Source organism: Rhinolophus ferrumequinum, chromosome 24 (assembly GCF_004115265.2).
Source record: "Rhinolophus ferrumequinum isolate MPI-CBG mRhiFer1 chromosome 24, mRhiFer1_v1.p, whole genome shotgun sequence".
In the NCBI taxonomy this organism is placed as follows: domain Eukaryota; kingdom Metazoa; phylum Chordata; class Mammalia; order Chiroptera; family Rhinolophidae; genus Rhinolophus; species Rhinolophus ferrumequinum.
This window is the reverse complement of record NC_046307.1, coordinates 11,799,105-11,820,326: the sequence shown is the minus strand read 5'-3', so window position 1 is coordinate 11,820,326 and position 21,222 is coordinate 11,799,105. Positions and strand designations below refer to the sequence as shown.

The window sequence follows — 21,222 nt, the reverse complement described above, 5'->3', positions numbered from 1 at the left end:
AATGATTTCTAACCTTAATTGGTTCTGTCAGAACTACCTGATTATTAAAATTTTACATGTAATATTGTACATGTATATGTAATTAGCGATGAAACAGGTATAACCAGTATGAATTTGCTTCGTGACTCTCAGGAATAAGAAATCAGACATCTTAACTGCTACTTGGTATAGATGAGAGTCTGGAGTGCGAGTGTCTGGGTGGTTGACATCCTGATCGTGTGACCTTAGCAAGTTACTTAACCTCTTCGGGACTTACTTTCCTCATTTGTTAAAAAGAAAAGCGAGTAACTGTGTCTGTGTCATAGGGTTATTGTGAGTAATAAATTAATATATGAAAATCACTTTGGGGAAGTCTGGTGCATCATAAGTGCTCAGTAAATGTAAGCTCTTATCATTTTTCCATGTTTCTAAACCATATGAAATCTGGCCCCGTTTGGCCAGCATGTTCCGTCTCATTGGGCATTCTCCCCTGTGTCACGCCAGTCCTGACTACTCACCTCTGCACCCAAAGAAGGGCTGGTGCCTGTGCCCTTCTCCTGTGGACACCGGATGCCCCTCACATGCACTGATCACCACCTCTGTCCCACCCTGCGGCTCTCTCTATACATCCTTCACTCAGCAGTTCGGTTTCGTTCTGAGCACCACTGTGTCGCAGATGCTGTAGTAGGTGCCGGGAATACAACAGTAAAAACAAACCAGGCTCTCCTCTTAGCAGACACTCATCCTCACTAGTCAAATAAGGCCCCTTCCCTGCTCTCAGGGCAGCGGGGGTCGATCCAGAATCCACCATCGTCCTTGCACCCTCTGACTCATCCTCAGGTCACCAGAATCCTCTCCGGATTCTCAGAGCTTGGGGGTAGGGTCTTTGTTGTATGTTTGACATTATAGTGACTAGAAGGTATCCAAATATGGTCTGGGAAAAAATGTAAAAACAATTCTGCATAGTTCCAGATGGCTTTGTAAATTAAATTAAACCCACAACTGGCCCAGGAACTTTCCCCATCCTAATTACACTACTGATCATTAACATTTGCAAACACAATCCTGGACGTGGCAATAAATTATCATTGTCTACTGGGCAAGTTCCAGGGATCAGGTGCCCACGGAACCTTCTGAGACTGTCTGATGCTGTTACTTAAATGATGCTGTTCTGCTCTTTGGTAAATGGGAGCACAGCGGGGGCGGAAGTAGGGGCGGAAGTGGGGGCAAGTGTGTGTGCACATACAATCTATGCTATGGGTGTCTGGCCAATACAGCGAAAAGTCAGTCTGTTACAACTCTCACTAGAACCCAAGGCACCCTGCTTTTCCAAGTCATGTTTAGCCTCCATCTTAGCGTGATGCATGACATCTGCCATCACTCCCCTTTGGGCCATGCACCCTGAGCCACCTGCACCTCTCCTGACACACCAGGCTCTGAGGCATCACTAATAACAACAATTTATTAAGTGTTTAATCTGCCAAGTGCTCTGAACGCACTCATTCAGTGCACCATCAATCCCGTCATCCCCACTTTACAGATGAAACAGATCTAGCTCAGAGGCAGAGTCAAGATTTAAACCAAGATCTATCTAACTCTCCAGCCCAAACTCTCTGCAGCGCCTTCTCCTAGCATGTTCTTCCTGTCTCAGCGGCCTGGGTATAGCCTTCCTGGCTCAGCTCAAGAATCCATCCTCCAGGAAGCCTTTCCTCACTGTCCCTCACATTCCCTCTTGGGCTGGAGCCAATTCTCTGCTATTTCATGCATCCCAAGCTGACCTGTTGTGGCACTGACTGAGCTACATTCAATTTGCCTGTTTGCCTGTCTGTCTCCCTGACAAGAATTTGAGGGCCAGAAGTGCCAGGACATTTTCAATCTTTGTGTTCCTGGTGCCAGGCTCAGAGGTATTTTCTGGTTGGATGGATGGATGGATGGATGGATGAATGGACAAACGGATATAAATTTATGTATACATTTGATGTAACCTTAATATATCACAATAACTTATGGGATTCAGTTTCTACTTCTGAAGAATATGAACATGCTGAGAGAAAGAAAAATTTTAGCTTCCATGGTTGGATAAAGAACCAGCAAATTATGACCAAAATTAACTCAACCCATCAAGAAACCTTCTATATATATGTATATGAGGGCTTGGGGTTGGCCCCTGAATGACACAAATGGGACTATCGCCTCTTCAATAACAAACACGAGTGTCCAGGGGATCTTTGCATTTGTTGCTAAATATTCATACACCTCATCTGACATCTAAGAACAGGTTGTGTCACCTGCACAACCAGAATGTGCCTTCACCAGAATAAATGCTGCATGTTTCCCAGTGTTTGAGGTGTGAAGAATTCCCACATTTCCCAGAGAAGTTGAGGGGCAGTTGAGGATGCGCAGGCTGGAAGCTGAGGGTGACAGAGTGGGCACAGACATCCCCAAGGGAAAAGAAACCAACATGTGCTAAGTATGAGGCTAAGGTATGCGCCAGGCTCTTTGTCTCAGCAACAATGTCCCTTAAAGTATCAGACGGTAAAAATGGGCAGGGTGACATACAGAAATAGGAGACACCCCTTAAAAGTTCTCTGTGTGCTCTAGATGTGAAGAATTATGGGGGCTGTTGGGAAGGGGGTTGCATCATATGAGGTCTGACAATTAAGTCTGTGAACTTGTTGCAACGATGTTGCTAACCTTTTTTGATATCAGAGGGATTAGTCATTATGAATTTGTACCAACTGGACAAACAGTTAACCAAGTTTATTACTTGGAAGTGCTGAAAAGGCTGCGTGAAAAAGTTAGATGAAAACGACCTGAACTTTTTACCAACAATTCATGGCTCTTGCATCACGACAATGCACCAGCTCACATGGCACTGTCTGTGAGGGAGTTTTTAGCCAGTAAACAAAGAACTGTATTGGAACACCCTCCCTACTCACCTGATCTGGCCCCCAATGACTTCTTTCTTTACTCAAAGATAAAGGAAATATTGAAAGGAAGACATTTTGATGACATTCAGGACATCAAGGGTAATACGACAACAGCTCTGATGGCCATTCCAGAAAAAGAGTTCCAAAATTGCCTTGAAAGGTGGACTAGGCACTGGTGTCGGTGCATAGCTTTGCAAGGAGAGTACATCGAAGGTGACCGTAGTGATATTCAGCAATGAGGTATGGAGCACTTTTTCTAGATGAGTTCACGAACTTAGTTGTCAGACACTCCATGTTGTTTGCATAGGGCCCAGAATTACATGGAAAAAGTATTTGAACACTGTCTACACTGGGTCTAACTTTGGTGGTCAGGTTGGTGCTGGGAGGTAAAAGAACAGGAAACAAAGTTAATTTTTAAGGAAAGTCTGAGAGCAAAACTCCCAGAAGTTAGGAGAAATCTAGCCAAGACTTGTGTAGGGGATGGGCTGGGGTTCTGAGCTCAGTATAAGGTGGTCCTCGGATCTCCCCAATCTCCCCACAAGCCAAGACGAGCTGTGTGCAGAAAGCTCCGAGTACTGCCTCAGGATTTAATACCTCCCTCCATCCAGCTTTTGGGAGGCCAACTCATGCAGTCAAATAGATAAAATGAAATAAGACAAGTAATCCTCCTCTTGCATCAGCAACAGCAGAGCCATGCGGGCCTGCACCCTGAGCAGGAGAAACTGTGGAACCAAGGGAGGAAGGCTCTGCTTCAGCCTGGGTGTCACTTCCAGCGACTCTGTTGGTGGACTGCCCGCCCGAAAAGACGGACCTGAGAAGAGACAGGCATTTCTGGGGTAAATGGATGGAGATCTGGAGACGGGCAAGACAGACAGCAAGTGGCCATCCTTGCCAAGAAGGAGACGCCCCACACGCCAAGGAGGCATTCAGGGCCCTGAGGAACTCAGCACCCATGACCACGTGGGAGCCCAGCAGCCCCGCAGCAGAACTGCAGGAGAAAGTCCGCACCTGAGAGCAGAGCAGAGGGTGGAGGGATAAATGCACTGCACAGAAGGAGGGACCGGCCCAGGAGGCTCCAATGCAACCAGGACAACAGATCAGGGAGCTGGTGGTGAGGCAGCCAGAGCAGCACTAGCGCGATGCAATAGCAGCTGTGCCTGTGCAAGGATCAGACGCCTGGGATACTGCGAGTGGCATAAGGTATTTCAACCAAGTAGCAGTACTTAGGAGGATGGCTGGATGGATCCTGCCATCCAGCCTGAGTAGGCTCCAAACCATCAAGGTTTGGGGATTAACAAGCTTCCCAAAGGCAGAGGTCTTGACCATCGTGCTCACCGCTCTGTCCTCCATGCCTGAAGGTGCTTGGTGCACAGGACCAATAGGTATTTACTAGCTGTCTAGTGGATGGATGCATGTCCACCAACGGGGCTAGGTCTGCACTTACCAGCTGCCAAGATCTGGGCAGCTGGGTCACATACATGCTATTTCTAATTCCTGAACCAATGGCTATGCCACTACTTCAGCATTTATGTCATATAATGTCAAAACACTAGTAATGGTAACATTTTATAAGTGTTGAGAATTTAAAAAAAAAATTTTTCCTTCCTTCTTCACCCCTCTTCCCCCCCTCCCCCCCCTCCCCCCCCCCACTCTGGTGGTTCAAGCCACTGTTTCTCAGTCTAGTTGTGTAGGACACAGCTCCCTGGCCCATGCTGCTATTATGAGCCTTGCGCTCCCCCCAGGGCTGAGGCAGTCCTGAGGCAGCACACAGCAGCCCACGCCAACCTCCGGCAGCCCACGGCAGCCCAGCTCCAGGGAGAGCTGTTGTTCACAATCTTAGCTGTAGAGGGCGCAGCTCACTGGCCCATCTGGGAATTGAACCTGCGACCTTGGCGTTAGGAGCACCTGCGCTCCAACCACCTGAGCCACCAGGCCGACCCCGAGAATTCAAAAATTTTAATTTAAAAAAGTGACACAATCTTGAGTATGTTTTAAATATAAAACTTAAATATAAATATATATGCAAATAAAAGCATCAAGGAAAAATAAAATCAGCAAAATATATGTTATACATCAGCATTATAATATAAATTTGTAGGAGATGAAATTAATTTTAAAGTGTTTTTTAAATAATACAAGTAAAACATAAAGTGTGATTTTTAAAAGGTAAAGTGTATTGTGCTCACTTCGGCAGAACATATACTAAAAAGTAAAGAGTATGAAGTATGTCATTGCTGAGTTATATGCACATTTCTCTATAAGAAAAACTTGCAAAATGTGGAATCATAACCAGAAAGTTATAAGTAAACTCCAAATATTTCCCTCTGATTCCTTCATCTGCCACTGGCCTAATACTTTATTCAATAATCTGAGAAATCTTTTTGAAAAATGTATGGTCACCCCACCCTACCACTTACCACTAGTTCCATCAACCTAGGACTACAGTTTTTGTGTTGGTTGAAAGCTGTGTTTTATAGCTCAAAAAAGCATTTCCAGTCTCTCTTTGCCTCCTTTTGTTTAACTAAATAGAGACACAGCCTTGCTCTATCAGCATCAGTAACTCTGGATCGGTGTTCTCCTTGTTGACAAAGTCAACTAGAGTGAACTAGAGTAAGAATTATTCTTGCAAGAAAATCTTTGCTTTTATTGATAATCACATTTCTTTCCCTACTTAAGAACCATGAAAAATACAGATGAATACTCTGTAAGTGAGCATACCTTTGACTGATTACAAATTTCAATAGATGATACAACTCTTAAGATATAAAGGATTTATATTTCTGACCTTCATTACAGAAATAAGATACTATATCAAAATATACTTAAAAATTGACATATAAACCAAAAACTGGAACTGCGCTTTGTGAACCCTTGAAACCTCCTTTGAGTTGGTCATGATTATGGTCATTTTATAGATGGAGAAACTGAGGCCTGAAACATGAAGCTACTCTGCCCCTCACTAATCAATGACAGAGCCAAGACTGGCATCCAGGCAGGCTGACCCCAAAGCCTGGGCACATTCTACGACCCCGTGAATTTTTGCACCCAAAGGACAGCACAGCCACCAGGAAAGTCTGCAGAGTTATGGATCCAATTTGGGAACTTTATCTAGTCAGACCTCGGGCTCAGAAAATTAACTGAAACTACAACTCTTCCTAGTACGATGTCAGTGTCAGATAGGATTTGGCAAGAAACCTGAGATCCTAATAGGTCTTTCAGTAAAGCGGTCTTTTGGCTGGGGTCTGTACTTTTCAAGGCTGTAAATCTGGGTTTAATTGGCCTCCACATTAACCTGGTTCCTGGCAAAGTGGGGACCAGGACTTGTAGCCCCGCTGAATCAGCTGCTGCTACTCCTGTCTGTCTGCAGAGGAGAGCGCCCAGGAGTTTGTCTTTAGCACCATGACTCACTCCTCTTAGAGCGACGAAGGTGTACGGGCAACTGGCTTCCAGCCCTTCCCCTGTGGATACCTGATTTTTATCTCCACTGGGTCTTGGCTGCACCACAGGCAGAGGCACAGAGAAATGAGAATTCTAACAGCACCTTAAAAGGTGAGGTCGCCTGGCCTCGGTGAGCTTGGAGAAATCACGATGGTCTCTCGTGCTTTGGCGTGTCTGCCTGATTTAAAATCTACCTGTGGAAATACAGGGTAATAGTTCAAAACCATTTCCTTGAAGTCAGACCAACCTGAATTCAAGTCCAGACCCTGTCATAATCACCTTTGTGATTATAGGCAAGTTACTTCATTTCTCTGTGCCTCAGGCCTCCATATTTAAAATAGGGATATAACAATACCCATCTCAATGAACTGATGTAACGATTAAAAAATGCAGTGACTCTTCATCATACAGAATAGATACTCTGTAATAGACATTAGCTATTCTTTATAATGATAATAATTATTGTTGTTGTATAAATAATCTGGGTTAATGTCAGTTTGCAGTGGTAATGGCGTACACAGAAATTAAACCATCTTTATCCAATCCAAAGATAATCCTCAAATCCTATTTCAGCTTCACATTTGAATCATTTCCTCCACAAGAAGAGCCTGGTTTAGTTTTCATCCCCTCTCCCTGTCTGTCCTCTAGTAAAGAGACGAAGACAGTTAAGTGTTCATCAAACCCTGAGTAACAGAGGATTTGTTATATTTAGAAAATATTCTGGGATGATGAGTCACAGAGAAAATCATGGAGTAAATCTGAGGCTTTGGAAGAACATGCAGTTTATCACTCAACAGGTGTTTACCGGGCACCTATTATGTACAAAACATAAGGCTACACATTCTCGGGAATGCAAAGACATTGGTTCCCTCAAAGAGCTTAAAAATAGAAGAAATCAGATGTAAACACAATAGTATAGCTATTCACAACTGGACCATGAGTCATGATGGTCGAGTGAGTAGACCACAGGATAAGACCTAAAGGAGTCCAAGACTTCTCAGGGAGGCAAGAGGGACTTAGCAGGACTAGAAGATGGAGGAAAAATTGGGTCTCCAGGCTGGTTAGGAACTGAACCCGAGAGGAGCAGGATGGACCTTCCTTGAACACAGGCGGGCGGCTACCTAGGCCATGTCTGGGAACAGTATGTAGAGCTGCTTGGCTGGAGGGGAAGGCCCAGGAAGGTGAGTGGTTGAAGAAAATCCATGAAGGTTTGCTAGCAGCTTCTTCCATTTCTCCTTGGGTTTCAGGCTAGGGCAACGCTTTAAGTGGGGTGGAGAGAGTCCTGCCCAGGTATGGAGAGTCGCCCTTTTGAGATACTGTGAAAGAACAGAGGCAGCCATGTGGAGGTGGACAGAAGCTCCCTCTGAGCCTGCAGTGGGGCTCTGGCCATGACAACGTAGCCAGACAGGAAAATGAGTCCCTCGCCAGCACCCTTGGGACGCGGTGCTATGGGAGGGCTCCTGGGGAGTGAGCACTGGAAAGCCACTCACTTAGCATTCGCCTCCAGGAGGGCCAACCAGGGCCCCTGCCATGCCACCGGCCCTCGGGAAATGTTCCCCCACAGCTCTACAAGTCCAGCGCCGCTTGTTTCCGTCCCTGCACCCCAAAGGCTAAAGCACAGGCTGCTTCATGAACGACTGAGTATCAGAAAAGCATTCTTTCTCTGGTAAGAAAGAAACTGCTGAGTCACAGGAATGGTCCTCAGAGCAAGCCACTACTTTGGGACATTTATGCCTCGGGAGGTTTGCTTAATTTGAGGTGAGAGAGACTTTTTCATGTCCTGCTGTCCCTGGGAAACAGGAACAGAGAGCTGCCTTTGAGAACAACGGAGCGAGCTACCCAACGGAATAGATGGTGTCACATCTGCGTGGGAGCGAGGAGCCTTCACAAGTGCCCGTCTCCTCTTGCTACCTGGTAGACTTCCAGAACGGATCAGTGAACCGCTGCCTGGCAGGACACTCAGCTGTGGAAAAAGCACGCCATGGTTGGGTGGGTCGGTGGGTGCACAAGCAGAAGCAGAGGTGGACTCCAGTGAGAGATGTCTGTACAGGCCTCCAAATGGCATCTCTCAGAAATGAAGGGGTGTCTGAAAGACACTCGGGTGGTAAGAAAATGGAGAACTTTGAAGGTGGTGCTGCAGAAAGGTGAGGAAAGGGAAGCCGTGTGCCAAGGCAATGCATATAAAACAAAGAACCAAAAATCCCCACGAGCTGAGCTCCAATCCCCACCCCCCTGCTTGGCTCTTGGGCACCACCTCCAGGTGAGGAATTTTTTTCCTGGGAAGATCCTTACACTCCCAGCTCAACTGCCTCTGGGAAGGAAGGAGGTTATTGCTGTTGTCGTTTTCCGGTCTCCTAGCACTTCCACAGTGAACATAAATTCAGTGGAGACATGAATTCCATCATGTACCTATTCATCAGGTCTCCAGGAAACCAAGCAAACTTTCAGCCTCTTGTACCCAGGCGCTTCTTCCAGATGTGGTGACATGGCTGGAGCACTGGACATCTGCCACCTCAGGGCGATGAGGAAGGAGGGCCCCTCTGGACCAACAAATGGCACCAGGTTTGCAGTCTGAACATGGAGAATTCCGAGCTGCATTATTTACTCAAACAGCACTGCTGGAGAACCCACCTCCGGAGCACCACGTGAAGGAGCGGGCGCCCTCCAGGAGGAGTTTTCTTCTGGTAGAGGGGCATACGGGCAAACTATGACTGTGGTAAAGGGGAGACTCGGAGAAGTGCATGAGAGAAGGGAGAGAGATTCTCCCCTGATTGGGTAGAGTGAGCTTCCATGGAAGAGACAGTTACTGAGTTGGACAAAACGTGGAATGTGGAGATGAGGAAGAAGGCATTCTGGGTAGCAAGAGATACCTTGAGCAGAGGCTCGGAGATGGTCAAGCATGGGAGGGGCTCTGAGAATAGATTTGCTAGAGTCTGGCCAGAGACCAGGGATGGGAAGGAAAAGACTCGGTGTGAAATTGGAATAGCAGCTAGAAGTCAGGTTTTAAACTGCCTTCCTTTGCTGTTCTTCTCATCTTTTAACTTCCTGTCATTCCCTTTCAACTAAAATCCCCTCCAATCATGCCTCCGTTCCTGCATCCATCCCAAACTGTACAAATGGAGTGGACGTGGGATTAGCAGAGAACTACTGCTCTGGAGAAGGAAGTCAGAGATCAACCGTCCCGGCCAGCCACCCACCCCCTCACCACACCCCCACCCCCACCCCCTGCCACCAGAGGACGCAGCCCACTCGCCGACACAGGGTGAAAGGAGACTCCCAGAACTCTGGCTGAGAAACCAGATGAGCATCTCTGTGGCACATATGAAATCTGTAGGCTCACAGAGATGCCCTCCCGCTTGGCAGACAGAGTGGGACAGTGACATGACCTGGAAAAGACGCGGGTGACCTCAGGTGGGAGGGGCAGTATAAGGAAGTGGTTAAGAATGTCTGCTCTGGAGTCAGATCTGAACAGTGACAGTACACTCAGCTTAATCACTGGCATGACAGTTCTCACCTCATCGTTAATGAGGATTAAATGAGAAAATGCTCATAATATGCTCAGCACACGGCCTAATCCATGAGTCCTCAATAAACATTTGCTTTTTATTGTTCTATTTATGACAAAGAACTAAGACCAGGAAAGGCAAAAGTCCAAACTAACAAAATCAAGAGAATTCCAGAGGGAGCTCACTGGAATGGAGAGCCTTCAGGCTTTGAAATCAGACAGTCCCGAGTTGGAACCCTGACTGCACCACCGTCTGTCTACCTGAGGGACTGTGGGAACCTAGAGCTGACCCAGCGGGTCCCCTCACCTGCACGATGGGGGTGCTGAGGGTGTAGATAATGCACCCATTTGGGGAGGGTCATTGTGAAGATTACAGGTAGTATAACTAAAGTTCCTTCAGACAGTATAGGTCCTAAATTATTAACAGTAGAAATTATCACGCTGTGACTTTACAACTTTTTACCTTGTAGAAGGGAGTCAGAGATCAAGCTGTCCCTATAAAACTTCACTTTGTCTAGTGCCCAGGATTAGAGGCTCCTGAAAGAGGTATGGTTTTTGGGCTCCCCATCCAAAGCTCTAAGCCCCTCCCCTTTCTCATCTCTCTCCCCAGAACTATCATGGATTAGCCTCTTGTGGGGGCCACTAGGGAGCTGCATGGTGACAATGTCAGTCCCACTGATGCTCAATTGGTTTAACATTTCCTAAAACAATGGCAATTCCTGGTTTCTTTTGCATTGTAATCAAGCATACTAAGTTCTTCAGGAATGTTTAACTCTGAAAACACCAGGGTCACTCAGCGCTCTGCTGAGGGCATAAACTCAGCCAAGGGAAATGCTAGGAGAACTATTTCAACAGCCCTGGAGGGCGAGCAGAAGTGGCAGGAGGAACAGCAGGAGCAGTGGTGCCCATGCCCACCCTGGACTCCAAGCAGCAGGCCCCGTGCTGAGCACCCAGCACACATTTCCCCTGGCCTGGATCATGATGCCAGGAGTAGTGAGGGGCTGGCCCAGGAGCACACAGCCAGGGGAATGTCGGGTGATCTGGGATTTGAAGCTGGATGGTCCAGCCTGAGGCTGCGCACGTAACCACTCTGCTAACTGCTAGCACAGAGAAGAGCAGTCTGAAGGTTAACTTATCAATGGAGGCGAAGCAGCTAGCTGCGCGGAGGATGTGGGGCTCTCAGCAGTAGGTCTCACAAGAGGGAGGGACCCACAAGAAAGCACACCACGTGCGTCCACTGATGGGCCGAGCACTCAGTGTTCATTCCTGCGCCCGCCACGGAGGGCCAACTCCGGAGCTGGCAGTGTGTTCCCGCTAAGCCCCAATCCACTTCCAGAGGCATGGAGCCGAGAGCACCGAGTGACAGAACTGTCACTTCTCTCTGTACTGCCAGTGCAGAGCACACTGCAGGTGAGAGGGGACACTGAGGAAAGAGGAAAGGATGCTGAGTGACTAAACTCATAAACGGCTGACATGTCCATTTCTCTCCTTCCCTCCCCAACTTCCATGACTTGAGAGCTTTGCCACAACAAAATGGGAGGAAAGAACGTTAGCACACTGACACCGAGTCTAGGAGCTGCTCCACGTAGGAAACGGCACCATAGAATCATTCTAATGACTGGCCACACGAAGCACTTGATGACTGGTTCTGGGTCTGTCTCCTTTTGCCTACGTAGAGTTTCAATTAAAAAAAAGATTTCTGTAACAAATGCTGGTGATGAGCTAACGAGCTAAGTGGAAGATCTTACCCACAGTGACATCAGACATCAGGGGGGCCTCTGAAGGTTTATCTGTATAAAAGAAAGTCATTTGCTCTATAAGGATTGGATTTCATCAATTTTTCCCCAGCTAAGTTATTCTTCAGCTTATCAAATCACGCATTGCCACATCTCGTTCTGTAAACGAGGCCTGGTGTCAGAGAGAAAAGTCTGTACTTCAGGGGTATGGAAATCACACAGCCTCAAAAATCACACACCCTCTTCCCCTGCCCCCGAAAAAGGCAAAAAGCAGGACTTCACAGCCTTTAAGGCAGGTGGGGAGGGGCCCCAGGAGGGACTCAGTCTCCCCAGAGATGCAGGGCTCCGTCATCAGTAGAGGGGTCGGTGTAGCTGAACAGACTTGCTGGGGACCCTGACTGCCCGAAGGGAGACCAGCCCATGTTGAGTTAATCGCCTTCAACGGAGGACGAGGAAGCCATGGTTGGATAGAGAATGGCCTAACTCACCTGGTTAGGCTACACGGACCTTTCCAAAGGCACCAACACCTCAAGACACTGTTGCTAAAAAGACGCAGAGGTTGGAAGGAAGACACGAGGGTGGACAGAGCTGTAGGGAATGGGAGGGAGGAAAAAAGAGGGAGAGAGAGACAGAAAAAGTGGGAAAGGAGAGTCCTGGGCTCATTTTATTCCTCAAATACTAATATGGTGTTTACTATTCGCCAGGTACTGTTCTAAGCACTTTACAGATACTAACTCAGTTAATCCTCATTTTACAGAAGAAGGAAGCTAAGCATGGACAGAGTCAATGAATGATCCAAGAGCATAAGGCCAGCATATAGCAGGACCAGGGCTTGAACCCAGGCAGCCTTGCACCAGGCCATGCACGTCAGGGAAAGTCCGAGACCCTGCTGTAAAGGAGTGTCTGGCCCACGGGTGTTAACATCCCATAAAAAAGCCCTGAAAATACTCGGTAGTTACTTAAGGAATGTATACAGCTCGTCAACAACTATCTATTCCTAACATACCAGATAGTTCCTTGTGAATGAATATAACACAAGAAAAAGTGTGAAGGGGTTTTTTTTTTCTTTTGGGCTATGAAAGAAAACAGTGGTCCATCAATCAATTAAAAGCAAAGTGACAACCAATATTTCGCCAATATGCGCAAGAGTTCCCATATGCCAGCACTATATTCTCATTATGTCCCCAGGGGCTGGGAGGAACAAGAAGTTTAGGTAAGATATTAATGGAAAACTAGCTTTGGGTAGAAATGCTGTTATATTAACCATGAAAGCTGGTCAAACGTTCCTCTAGGATAACTGGCGTGGGATGGACTCAAGAACCAGCAGCCACCTAAATCCAGCCCCTCCTGACTCTCAGGTCCTGTTTTCCAATCTGGCGCATCCCACCACCCTCCTTTTCTATTACAAGAAATTCTGTCTCCTCTCTCTTAGCAATTTAACTTCTCTTAGCTCCCCTGCGCCAGTTCTCTGGACAGTCCACCCCAATGGAGGATGTGGTTGACCATTTATAGTCTGTCCAGAGGCCGCTCAGCGCCACGGAAGCCACCCCGACAGATTCTCGGCTCCAGGCCACTCCAGACTCCCTGCTGCGAAGAGCCTGAGTTACGTTCCTTTGGAAAACTGAGTGGTCACATCAGTTCCCCCCTTAAAGAACTCTCATAAGAATGAACCATGCTCTTGGTGAGAATGGGACTGGGGAAGGAATTAGGGACAGGAATGGCCTGGGCAAAGCTCTTGGTGTCATCCAGCCTTTGCTCATTCCATCCTTTTGTGAGCTCGATGCCAAAGAAGGCAGGCCCAAGACAATAGCGATTTTCTGAGTTCCCATTTTATTCTAGCCATGTGATTTTTTTCCATGGGTTCCTCTCTGATCCTGCTTTTGAAAATCCCCTCCCCGTGCCCCTACCCCCAGGAGTTCTTCCTGTCTTTGTTCCCTGGCTGAGTGCCCTTTGGGTTAGGGTGTTCTTTGTGCCCTGATGACATGCCTCGTGTTACTCTCGTCTTCCTTGTGTCAGAGATGATATTTCTGTGCCTCAAAAGCACAGGAGAAAAATATCCTGTCCTGCATATTGAACTACATGTTACGAAGTTGTCTTCAAAGGCCGGCCATAAATACAGAAAAGTACCCGTAGAGAAATAAACAACATTTCGCTTCAGCTATCCATTGGGAGAATTATAGTATAAAGTCTGTCTACAAATAAATAGCATGTTTGGAGCTAGGTTTCTTTATTATGGAGGACGAAATCCAACTGTGGAAATAGCAGAGGTCTGATGTGAGGGGGACAGTCTCACGAGAGCCCCGTGTTTTAGATGGAACCACTGTCTTCCTCTGAAGCAGACAAGGGTGCGTAGCTGCCCGTATCTCCCAAGGTCACCTGTTAACTCCCCTGTAAAGAAAGAGACTGCCCCCCTCTCCATCACAGTCTCTAACACCCAGGTGGGAAAACCTGATGGGCCCAGTTAAAGTCAAGGTTCCACCCCTAATCTAATAAGCTCTGTCCAGAAGGGGGAGGTCAACAAAACGGCCGCAGGAGGTCCACCTTGTAACCTGGGAATTAGGCAGGTATTAGGGCAGTTCCAAGGGAGGGCGGTGGTGCTGAGAAGCCACTGCATGAGGGATACAGTGTGTCAGTGTGAGCTCCATGGACCAAGCCAAACACACAGTGGGCAAATAGAGGAGTTTTCACATGTCCTCCCAAAACACAGCAAGCACTTTTTCTTAGACTTCATGAGAATAGACAGGAGAAGCTTTCTACAATAGCTCATTTAATTCTACAAGACACTATGATAGACTCTGTTTTACAGATGACAATATTGAGGCTCAGAGAGGTTAAGTAGCTGGCCAGAGGTCCCGTGGCTAGTAAACGATAAAACAAAACTCAAACCCACACAAGACTCCAAAACCCCATCCATGCTGCATCAGTTCCACCATGTCGCCTCCCAGATGATCTCTGCTCAGAGACAGGTCTCCCTGGATTGAAGACAAGCATTGACACAGAAGCTGGCTGCCGTGTTCTGTGCCGGAGACGTCTGCAGGCCCTCAGTTGGCCGAGCACTGATGTAGCCAGTCTTGAGAGGGTTCTGGTCACAGCACAAAGAGCCCCCCGCACCCCCGACTCAGGAGGACCCAGCAGCTACCTGACTCAGACGCTCCTGCTCTAACACCCAGGCCACCTCCCAAGTGGAACATTTCAGCCCCGAGCTACTCATAGGTTGTATACTGTTCAAGTGCTACCGATGCCATTTTCCTGTTTGCGTTTTGTTTTTGTTTTTGTTTTGTTTTTACAGTTCGTTGCTCATCCTAACTGTCAGCAGCAATTGCTTACCATGTGGTATGAAAACCTCTCAGGCTTACGGCAACAGTCTATCGCTGTGAAATTCCTGGCTGTCTTTGGAGTCTCCCTAGGCCTCCCTTTTCTCGCCGTAGCCTATTGGATTGCTCCGTGCAGCAAGGTACAGACTGCTTTAGGTGCATGTCTCTCTCGGTGGTTATTGCTTCTCTGTACTTAGCCTGACCTGAAGTCCATTTTATTCTAATAAAGCAGCGGATCCGTTCCCACCTTTAAGGAAAATAGCCCTGAGATACCTGGCAGAAGTAGAAAACCACATAAGAAGGAAAATGTTAAGATCTGCTTTTTTAACTGTCATTTATAAGTGAGAGAGAAAGAAAGGTGCTAGAATGAGAAATTTTAAACATGTAAGGCACAATCTGATCAAGAACAGACTAGAGAGGGAATAAAGGCATTTTTTCTCTTCTAATTATGCAATGTCCTAAACGTGTCCTCCAAACCCATAGCAATAATAATTATAATAACGGTAATAGGAATAACCAACATGTATTGAGTACTTTCCTTTTGCTAAGCAAGCCCTTTCCATGGAATATCTCATTTCACTCCCTCAATCACATTATCATGCATACACTTAACGAAGCAGGTTCAGAAAAGAGAAAGAACTAGATTGAGAGTCAAATGCGGCTCATACTGGGGCACTACAGACCCATGTCAACATCTTCCCAGCTTCCTTGACTTCCTTGATTGGGTTCTGGCACATGTGGACAGCATATCAGGTCACAAGAAGGAAAAGGGCAAAGGGAAGAAGAGCTTTCAAGGTGCAAAGCTGGGCTCTTTTCTCACGGGGAAGGGGGAGTACCTGCCTGGTGCTGGTGCCCGCTGGTAACAGGAAGAGTGGAACCTACAGGTCCCAAGCTGCCACACTTCCTATTCCACTGTCCCTACAATCCAGCCGTTTGATCCGAAGTCACAGAAAGCAGCAGCAGTCACTCCAGCTTCAGGCAAGAGTTAGCGCCTACAAGACCAAACTAGGCAAAAACTGTGAAGTAAGTTTCATGAGTTAAGATGGTCATTAAAGGTTCCAAACTGCATTCCCTTAGTGATATATTAAAAAAGGAATTAAGCTTACGTAATCAACATTCAGGAGAAAAAATACGACTACAGAGAGATTAGTTCCACAGAAAATTTGATCAGCTAATGCAGTTAATAAAAGTGTCATCAGTGAATGGATTCTCTTTTTAACTCCGCCAAGAAGGAACTCATGCCAGGATGAGGGGCCCAAGATTCAGGGCTGATGAGAAGGCCGCCTAACCAGGCAGGCAATGAACTGACTGCCTAGAGCAGGAGGGGTGTCATACAGAGAAGTCAGGGCTCACACTCCTTCTTCAGTAGAATGGTATTAAAAATAAAAGTCCTCATGCTGAATATTTGTCGTATTCAACTTATCTCCACTGAGGATTTTGTTTCTATGGCAGTCTACCATGACGTGGATTTCTCAATCAGAATTCACCAAATGAAACACGTGTAGGTGAAGACAATTTTTTCTCTCCTTCATGAGCTGGAAAAAAAATGCAGCGAGTGAAAAAAACTAACCAGATTTAAAGCTGATTAGAACTGGTCACTGGTTTTCAGCATGTTTCATACTGGAATTGTCTTGTCTGTACTGCAAATTAGATCACTGCTTTCATCCAGAGCCTCGATTGACAGGGACTCTTGCCTTCATGCTCTCTGAGCCCCCAAACTAATTCTAGGACTTTCCATCATTAAAATAACAATAAACCAAATAACATTGGTGGAGAAAACAATGCCAATCCTCACCTTTGCTGTCAAACCAAACGTGACAACTTCCAGGAAACTGGGACTAGGCAACACCAGCAAATTGCTTTGCCTCTGCCTGCCTGAGGAAATATTCACAAAGAGATGATATGCCAGTTGCTAAATTTATGATTACTGAGAAGAGTGATCTCGGCCAAAATCATGCAGACGTGATGGGGGAGGGGAGGGAAGAGTATGTGTGGGAGGGGAAGAGAATTTTAGGCTTTCTCGGGGCCCAGTAAATCAGGAGGCTGACGCCACCATGGAACGTAGGGGTCAGACATAGAACTCTTCTGGAACAGTCTAGGAGAAATGACTGCAGGAGAGTTTGGTCCCAAGTCTGGGGTTTTCTCTCCTCTGTTCAGATACATGTCTGATTGACAACTGGTGCTCCTGGAGCTTCCAGTAAGACTAACAGAGTACTCAAGATAAATGAGCTGGTCATTAAGCCACTTGGGGTTTCTGCGCACTTTCTGAGCTCCAAGTCTGAGCTCAAAGCATTGGAGGATGTGTCCATAGCTGAGCGACAAGTCTTAGTCTATGGCGTGAGATAATTTTTGGTGGCAATGCTCATTCCGAGGGAAGATTCCCTCATTAAATAGCTTGTCCAACTTGCTATGAATCAGCCAAAGGACAGATAAAACACTCAAGATGTGTTTAGGCTTTCCTTTCACCATTTAGAAAGAAATCTTTGCGAGTTCTGCAGAGATATTATATTTCTGGGGATTACAGAGGGGGGTCACATCTTCCATGTGAAGAAACCAGCCCTCTCTAGTGGCTCATGGTGCCCGGAATCCAATGTCCTCCCAAGGGGAAGGGCAGGGTGGAGACCTCTGTTAATATGCCAGTGTCCCTTTCCCCAAAGGGTTACTACCTTTATATCTGTCTAGGAATTCTATGAAAAAACCAGTGCCATTCTAGCAAGTCTACGTTCTAATGACCTTATTCCACCTCCCTCAAAGAAATTAGACCCTGATATTCTTTGATAAGTGTATTCATGAAATCTCACTGCTAAACTAAATCCATCAGCAATGGTCCATCATTGTCTAGCAAATGTTGAGATTTCTGTTTCCAACCTAATGGTGGTACATTTACTTCCTAATAGTTTTGCTGTCCTAATCTGGGGACTATTAGGGACACCAAAATTACTTGATTAGCCTGCCAAAAAGACTTCATCATTTACTTCCTATTGAATTCCCAAGGCTGTCAATTCTATTTTATGTAAGTTTCTGAGGGGCCCTAAGAAAGACAGTTAAATATGATTATAAGGTTAAGGATATCAACAGAAGTTCAGCTTCCTAACATGGTGGCTGAAGAGATTAACCAAGTTACAAAGGTGTACATGGGGTGATAACTGCCGGTCTGGAGCATAGGGCAGATTTGGCAGGGTCAATAAAGAGAATAGCAATTTTTTTAAATCATGTCTCATCATAAACACCAACACGGGTGAAGTCAGACAGCCCCCCCGGGAGGCCAATGGGTTCTTATCCACAGGATGCCCTCCGGTAGATATTTCCACAGGGAGCTCTTTATCTTCTCCACAAGGGCTCCAATACCAAAGGGCCTTTATGACGGATTAGGCTGGTCTCCATCCTTTGCTATTCTGTTCTGATTCATAATTTAGATTGTTTGCCTGCGAAAATCTACCAGTCGAAAGAATAGCAGTCATCCGAGAGGGCTCCGAGTCTCCATAGCAGGTGGACTGGGACAGAAGTCAGCACCACGAGTGTTGAGGAACTACACAAGCTGCAGTGAGAAAAGTGCAAGAGGGGAAGCTGACTTCCTCGGTTTCCTGTTAACCTTCCCCTGTTATTCATCCCTGTGCCTTAGCTCCAGGACGAAGGCAGGGAGACTTAGACTCCCACCTGTCTTTGCAGTGTGCAGTCTCTCAGTCCTTACTGCCATGTGACTCTCGTTTGCAGAAATATCAAAATGTTAGTCATTGTTCCCAACCTTCAGCGCCGTCCCAAACAAAAACATCTGGTGAGGAACACGGGAGTGACTCTGCAGCTTTTGAAGATCCCTGCTTTGCCTTGCCCAAGCTGAAATGGTGGGAAACAAGGGTCCTAAAACCATGTGGCCCAGGGCCAGCCCAGAGAGAACAGAGCCTCCAAGGGCTTCTCGTCCACCTCCTCTGTCTCTGCCAGAGCTACACTAAATTAAAGAACATCACGATGCAATTTGAGAAGCGTTGCCATGAAGGGGAAATTTCTGCCAGGAACTAGAGCATTTTTTGCTCTTTCGTTACAAAAGCTTCTGCCCTCAGATCTAAAAGGAGAGTTCATCACCTGTCACCCTGTAGGATAGGATTTAAGAGTGCCAGAGGCTGATCACTTTCATACCTAGCCTAGTGGGAGACTTGCAACAATCTCTCCTCACCTTTCCATCTAGTTCCTACCATAGTGTTTAGCCTGTCTCTTTCCCCCAGAAAATCAACAACTTTGAAGGGAAGTACCAACTTGTATAGTTTGTTTTATCCCCATCACCTCCAGTGCCCAGCACCACGTTGTACATAGACAGTACCCCACAAGAGCTTGTGACATATATACAAAAGGACTGTGTGTAGGTCTCCTTTCTTTTGTGAACCCTTTTCAAGAGTCAGTCAAGTTTCTTTTAAGTTTCATCTTAGCGCAACTGTCTGAGGCCCTCCTGTCCCACACACTGAGTGCTTCCTTTGTGCCAGGCGCTGTTCTGCTTTGCACGTATTTAATAATTCATTGCTTACATCAACTCTATGTAGTAATTACTATTTTATCCCTATTTTACAGATGAAGAAACTGAGACACAAAGGGATTAAGTACCTTTCCAAAAACTATGGAGCTGTGATTTAAATGTAGGCTCTCTGGCTCCACTGCGCATGTGCACACCAGCCTTCTCCCCGCCCCCCCCGCCAAACCCCACCCACTTGCATCAGCAGCATTACAACCTTCAGTGCTGAATGTAAACATCTCAGCTGCTGACTAATTGACTTTGGAATGGACTTAATTAAGATCTTTAGAGTTAGCAAGACTTTTCTAGCAGGGGAGAGGAGTCAAAACCACCATATGACAAACTCTTCTCCTTCCATTCCTTTCCTTAGAAGCCCTACCTTTGAAACCCCACTAGTAATCAGCACTTCGTCAGCCCCCAGGAACATCGGTGGATGGATTACCGTGTTTCCCCAAAAATAAGACCAGTTCATATATTAAGTTTTGCTCCAAAAGACGCATTAAGGCTTATGTTCAGGGGATGTCATCCTGAAAAATCATGCTAGGGCTTTCTTTCCAGTTAGGTCTTACTTTCGGGGAAACACAGTACACGGTAATGTGAAAACACCCTGGTTAGAGACACTTGGGGTACATTCCCACCCCCAAGAAAGGAAGATTCCTGAGCCCTAGGTTAGATGATTTGAGTAAGAATTTTGGAGGGTGCATTGAGGAATCTGCCACTAACTTCACCAGGATCTCTCTGACATTTGAGCACCACTTTAGACTTGAAGATGTGCATGTTTCTTTTTGGAATGCATGGTCCGCAGTTGTCTCCATTCGGCTTTCCAGCTTATATACTGAGCCCTTTTGCTTGAGGCCATTGGCACCTGGCAGCAAGGGAGGGTGGCATTTGGTGAGGGGGACTGTGGTGGTACACTCTGGGAGAGATGCTAGAAACACTGTCTGTGTGCCTGACTGCTGTCCTGGCCTGTCCTGTGGGCATGGGCCCACCAGGTCCCTACTGGGTGCATACTAAGAGCCCAGGGATATGGAACACAGAGCTGTGCCAACTAGTAAAAGCGGTGCCCACCCCTGAGAGCTCCTAAATGTAGTTCATTTGGACCTAATTCAGGAGTGCTACTCACATTCATATATTTCCCAGAGTAAAAGAACAGCACCCAGAAAGTTTGGTGTAAGCCAGACTTCACTGCTACACGCTTGGATTTCCTATTATGTTTTTAGTTCGTACGGTCTAAGTAACGCAGAGCTGCTTTGCTCAGGCTTTAGACTAATGAGTTTTGCACTCCAGGCATAGGAAGCCAAGAACTATGTCTCCCGAAACTCTACCATCTCTTTTTATATCTACACTGTTACCTGACCCAGCTTTAATGATTCCCCAGCTCAGAACTTCTGACATACGTTGGTTGACTTTTCCCCCTTTCTTTTGTCTCCCCTGGTGGCCTTGTGAAAGGAGGAGGTTTTCCCAAGCGTAATTTGCTTCAAGAATTACCTTTGTGAGACAAATAGGGAATATTACAAAAAAAGAAAAAGAAAGAAAACCATTAAAATGATCTGATCTCATCTGACCTTTATCAAAGTTTTACCAGCTAAAAAGATACATGCAAGCCCAAAAGAAAAATAGGAAAGAAGCATCAATTCCTACCCTCACTTTTCCTCCCTATGGCTTAGATCAAGTGGGAACTGGGCCCAAGATAACCTTCCAAATCATGGCAGAGCCTTATCAGGGTTTTTCTTATGGTTTGTGGTATATATAGTAATTTTTACAGATACATCTTCTGCCAGAAGATAACAGTTTGAAGGAGGTAACAAACAGAACGTTA

The 21,222-nt window shown here is 46.4% G+C and overlaps 1 protein-coding gene across 2 annotated transcripts in view; it reads left to right on the top strand.

The window, feature by feature from the left end:
* The window catches only part of TRPC7 (transient receptor potential cation channel subfamily C member 7), a 127,338-nt gene that overhangs the window by 59,571 nt on the left and 46,545 nt on the right, over positions 1-21,222 (top strand). Inside the window, exon 4 of one of the 2 annotated variants that reach the window (XM_033096398.1) lies at positions 14,878-15,042. The exons of the other annotated variant lie outside the window; for it this stretch is intronic. Coding sequence (XP_032952289.1) covers positions 14,878-15,042 — 165 coding nt within the window. The remainder of the gene's footprint in view (positions 1-14,877; positions 15,043-21,222) is intronic. 2 annotated transcript variants of the gene reach the window in all.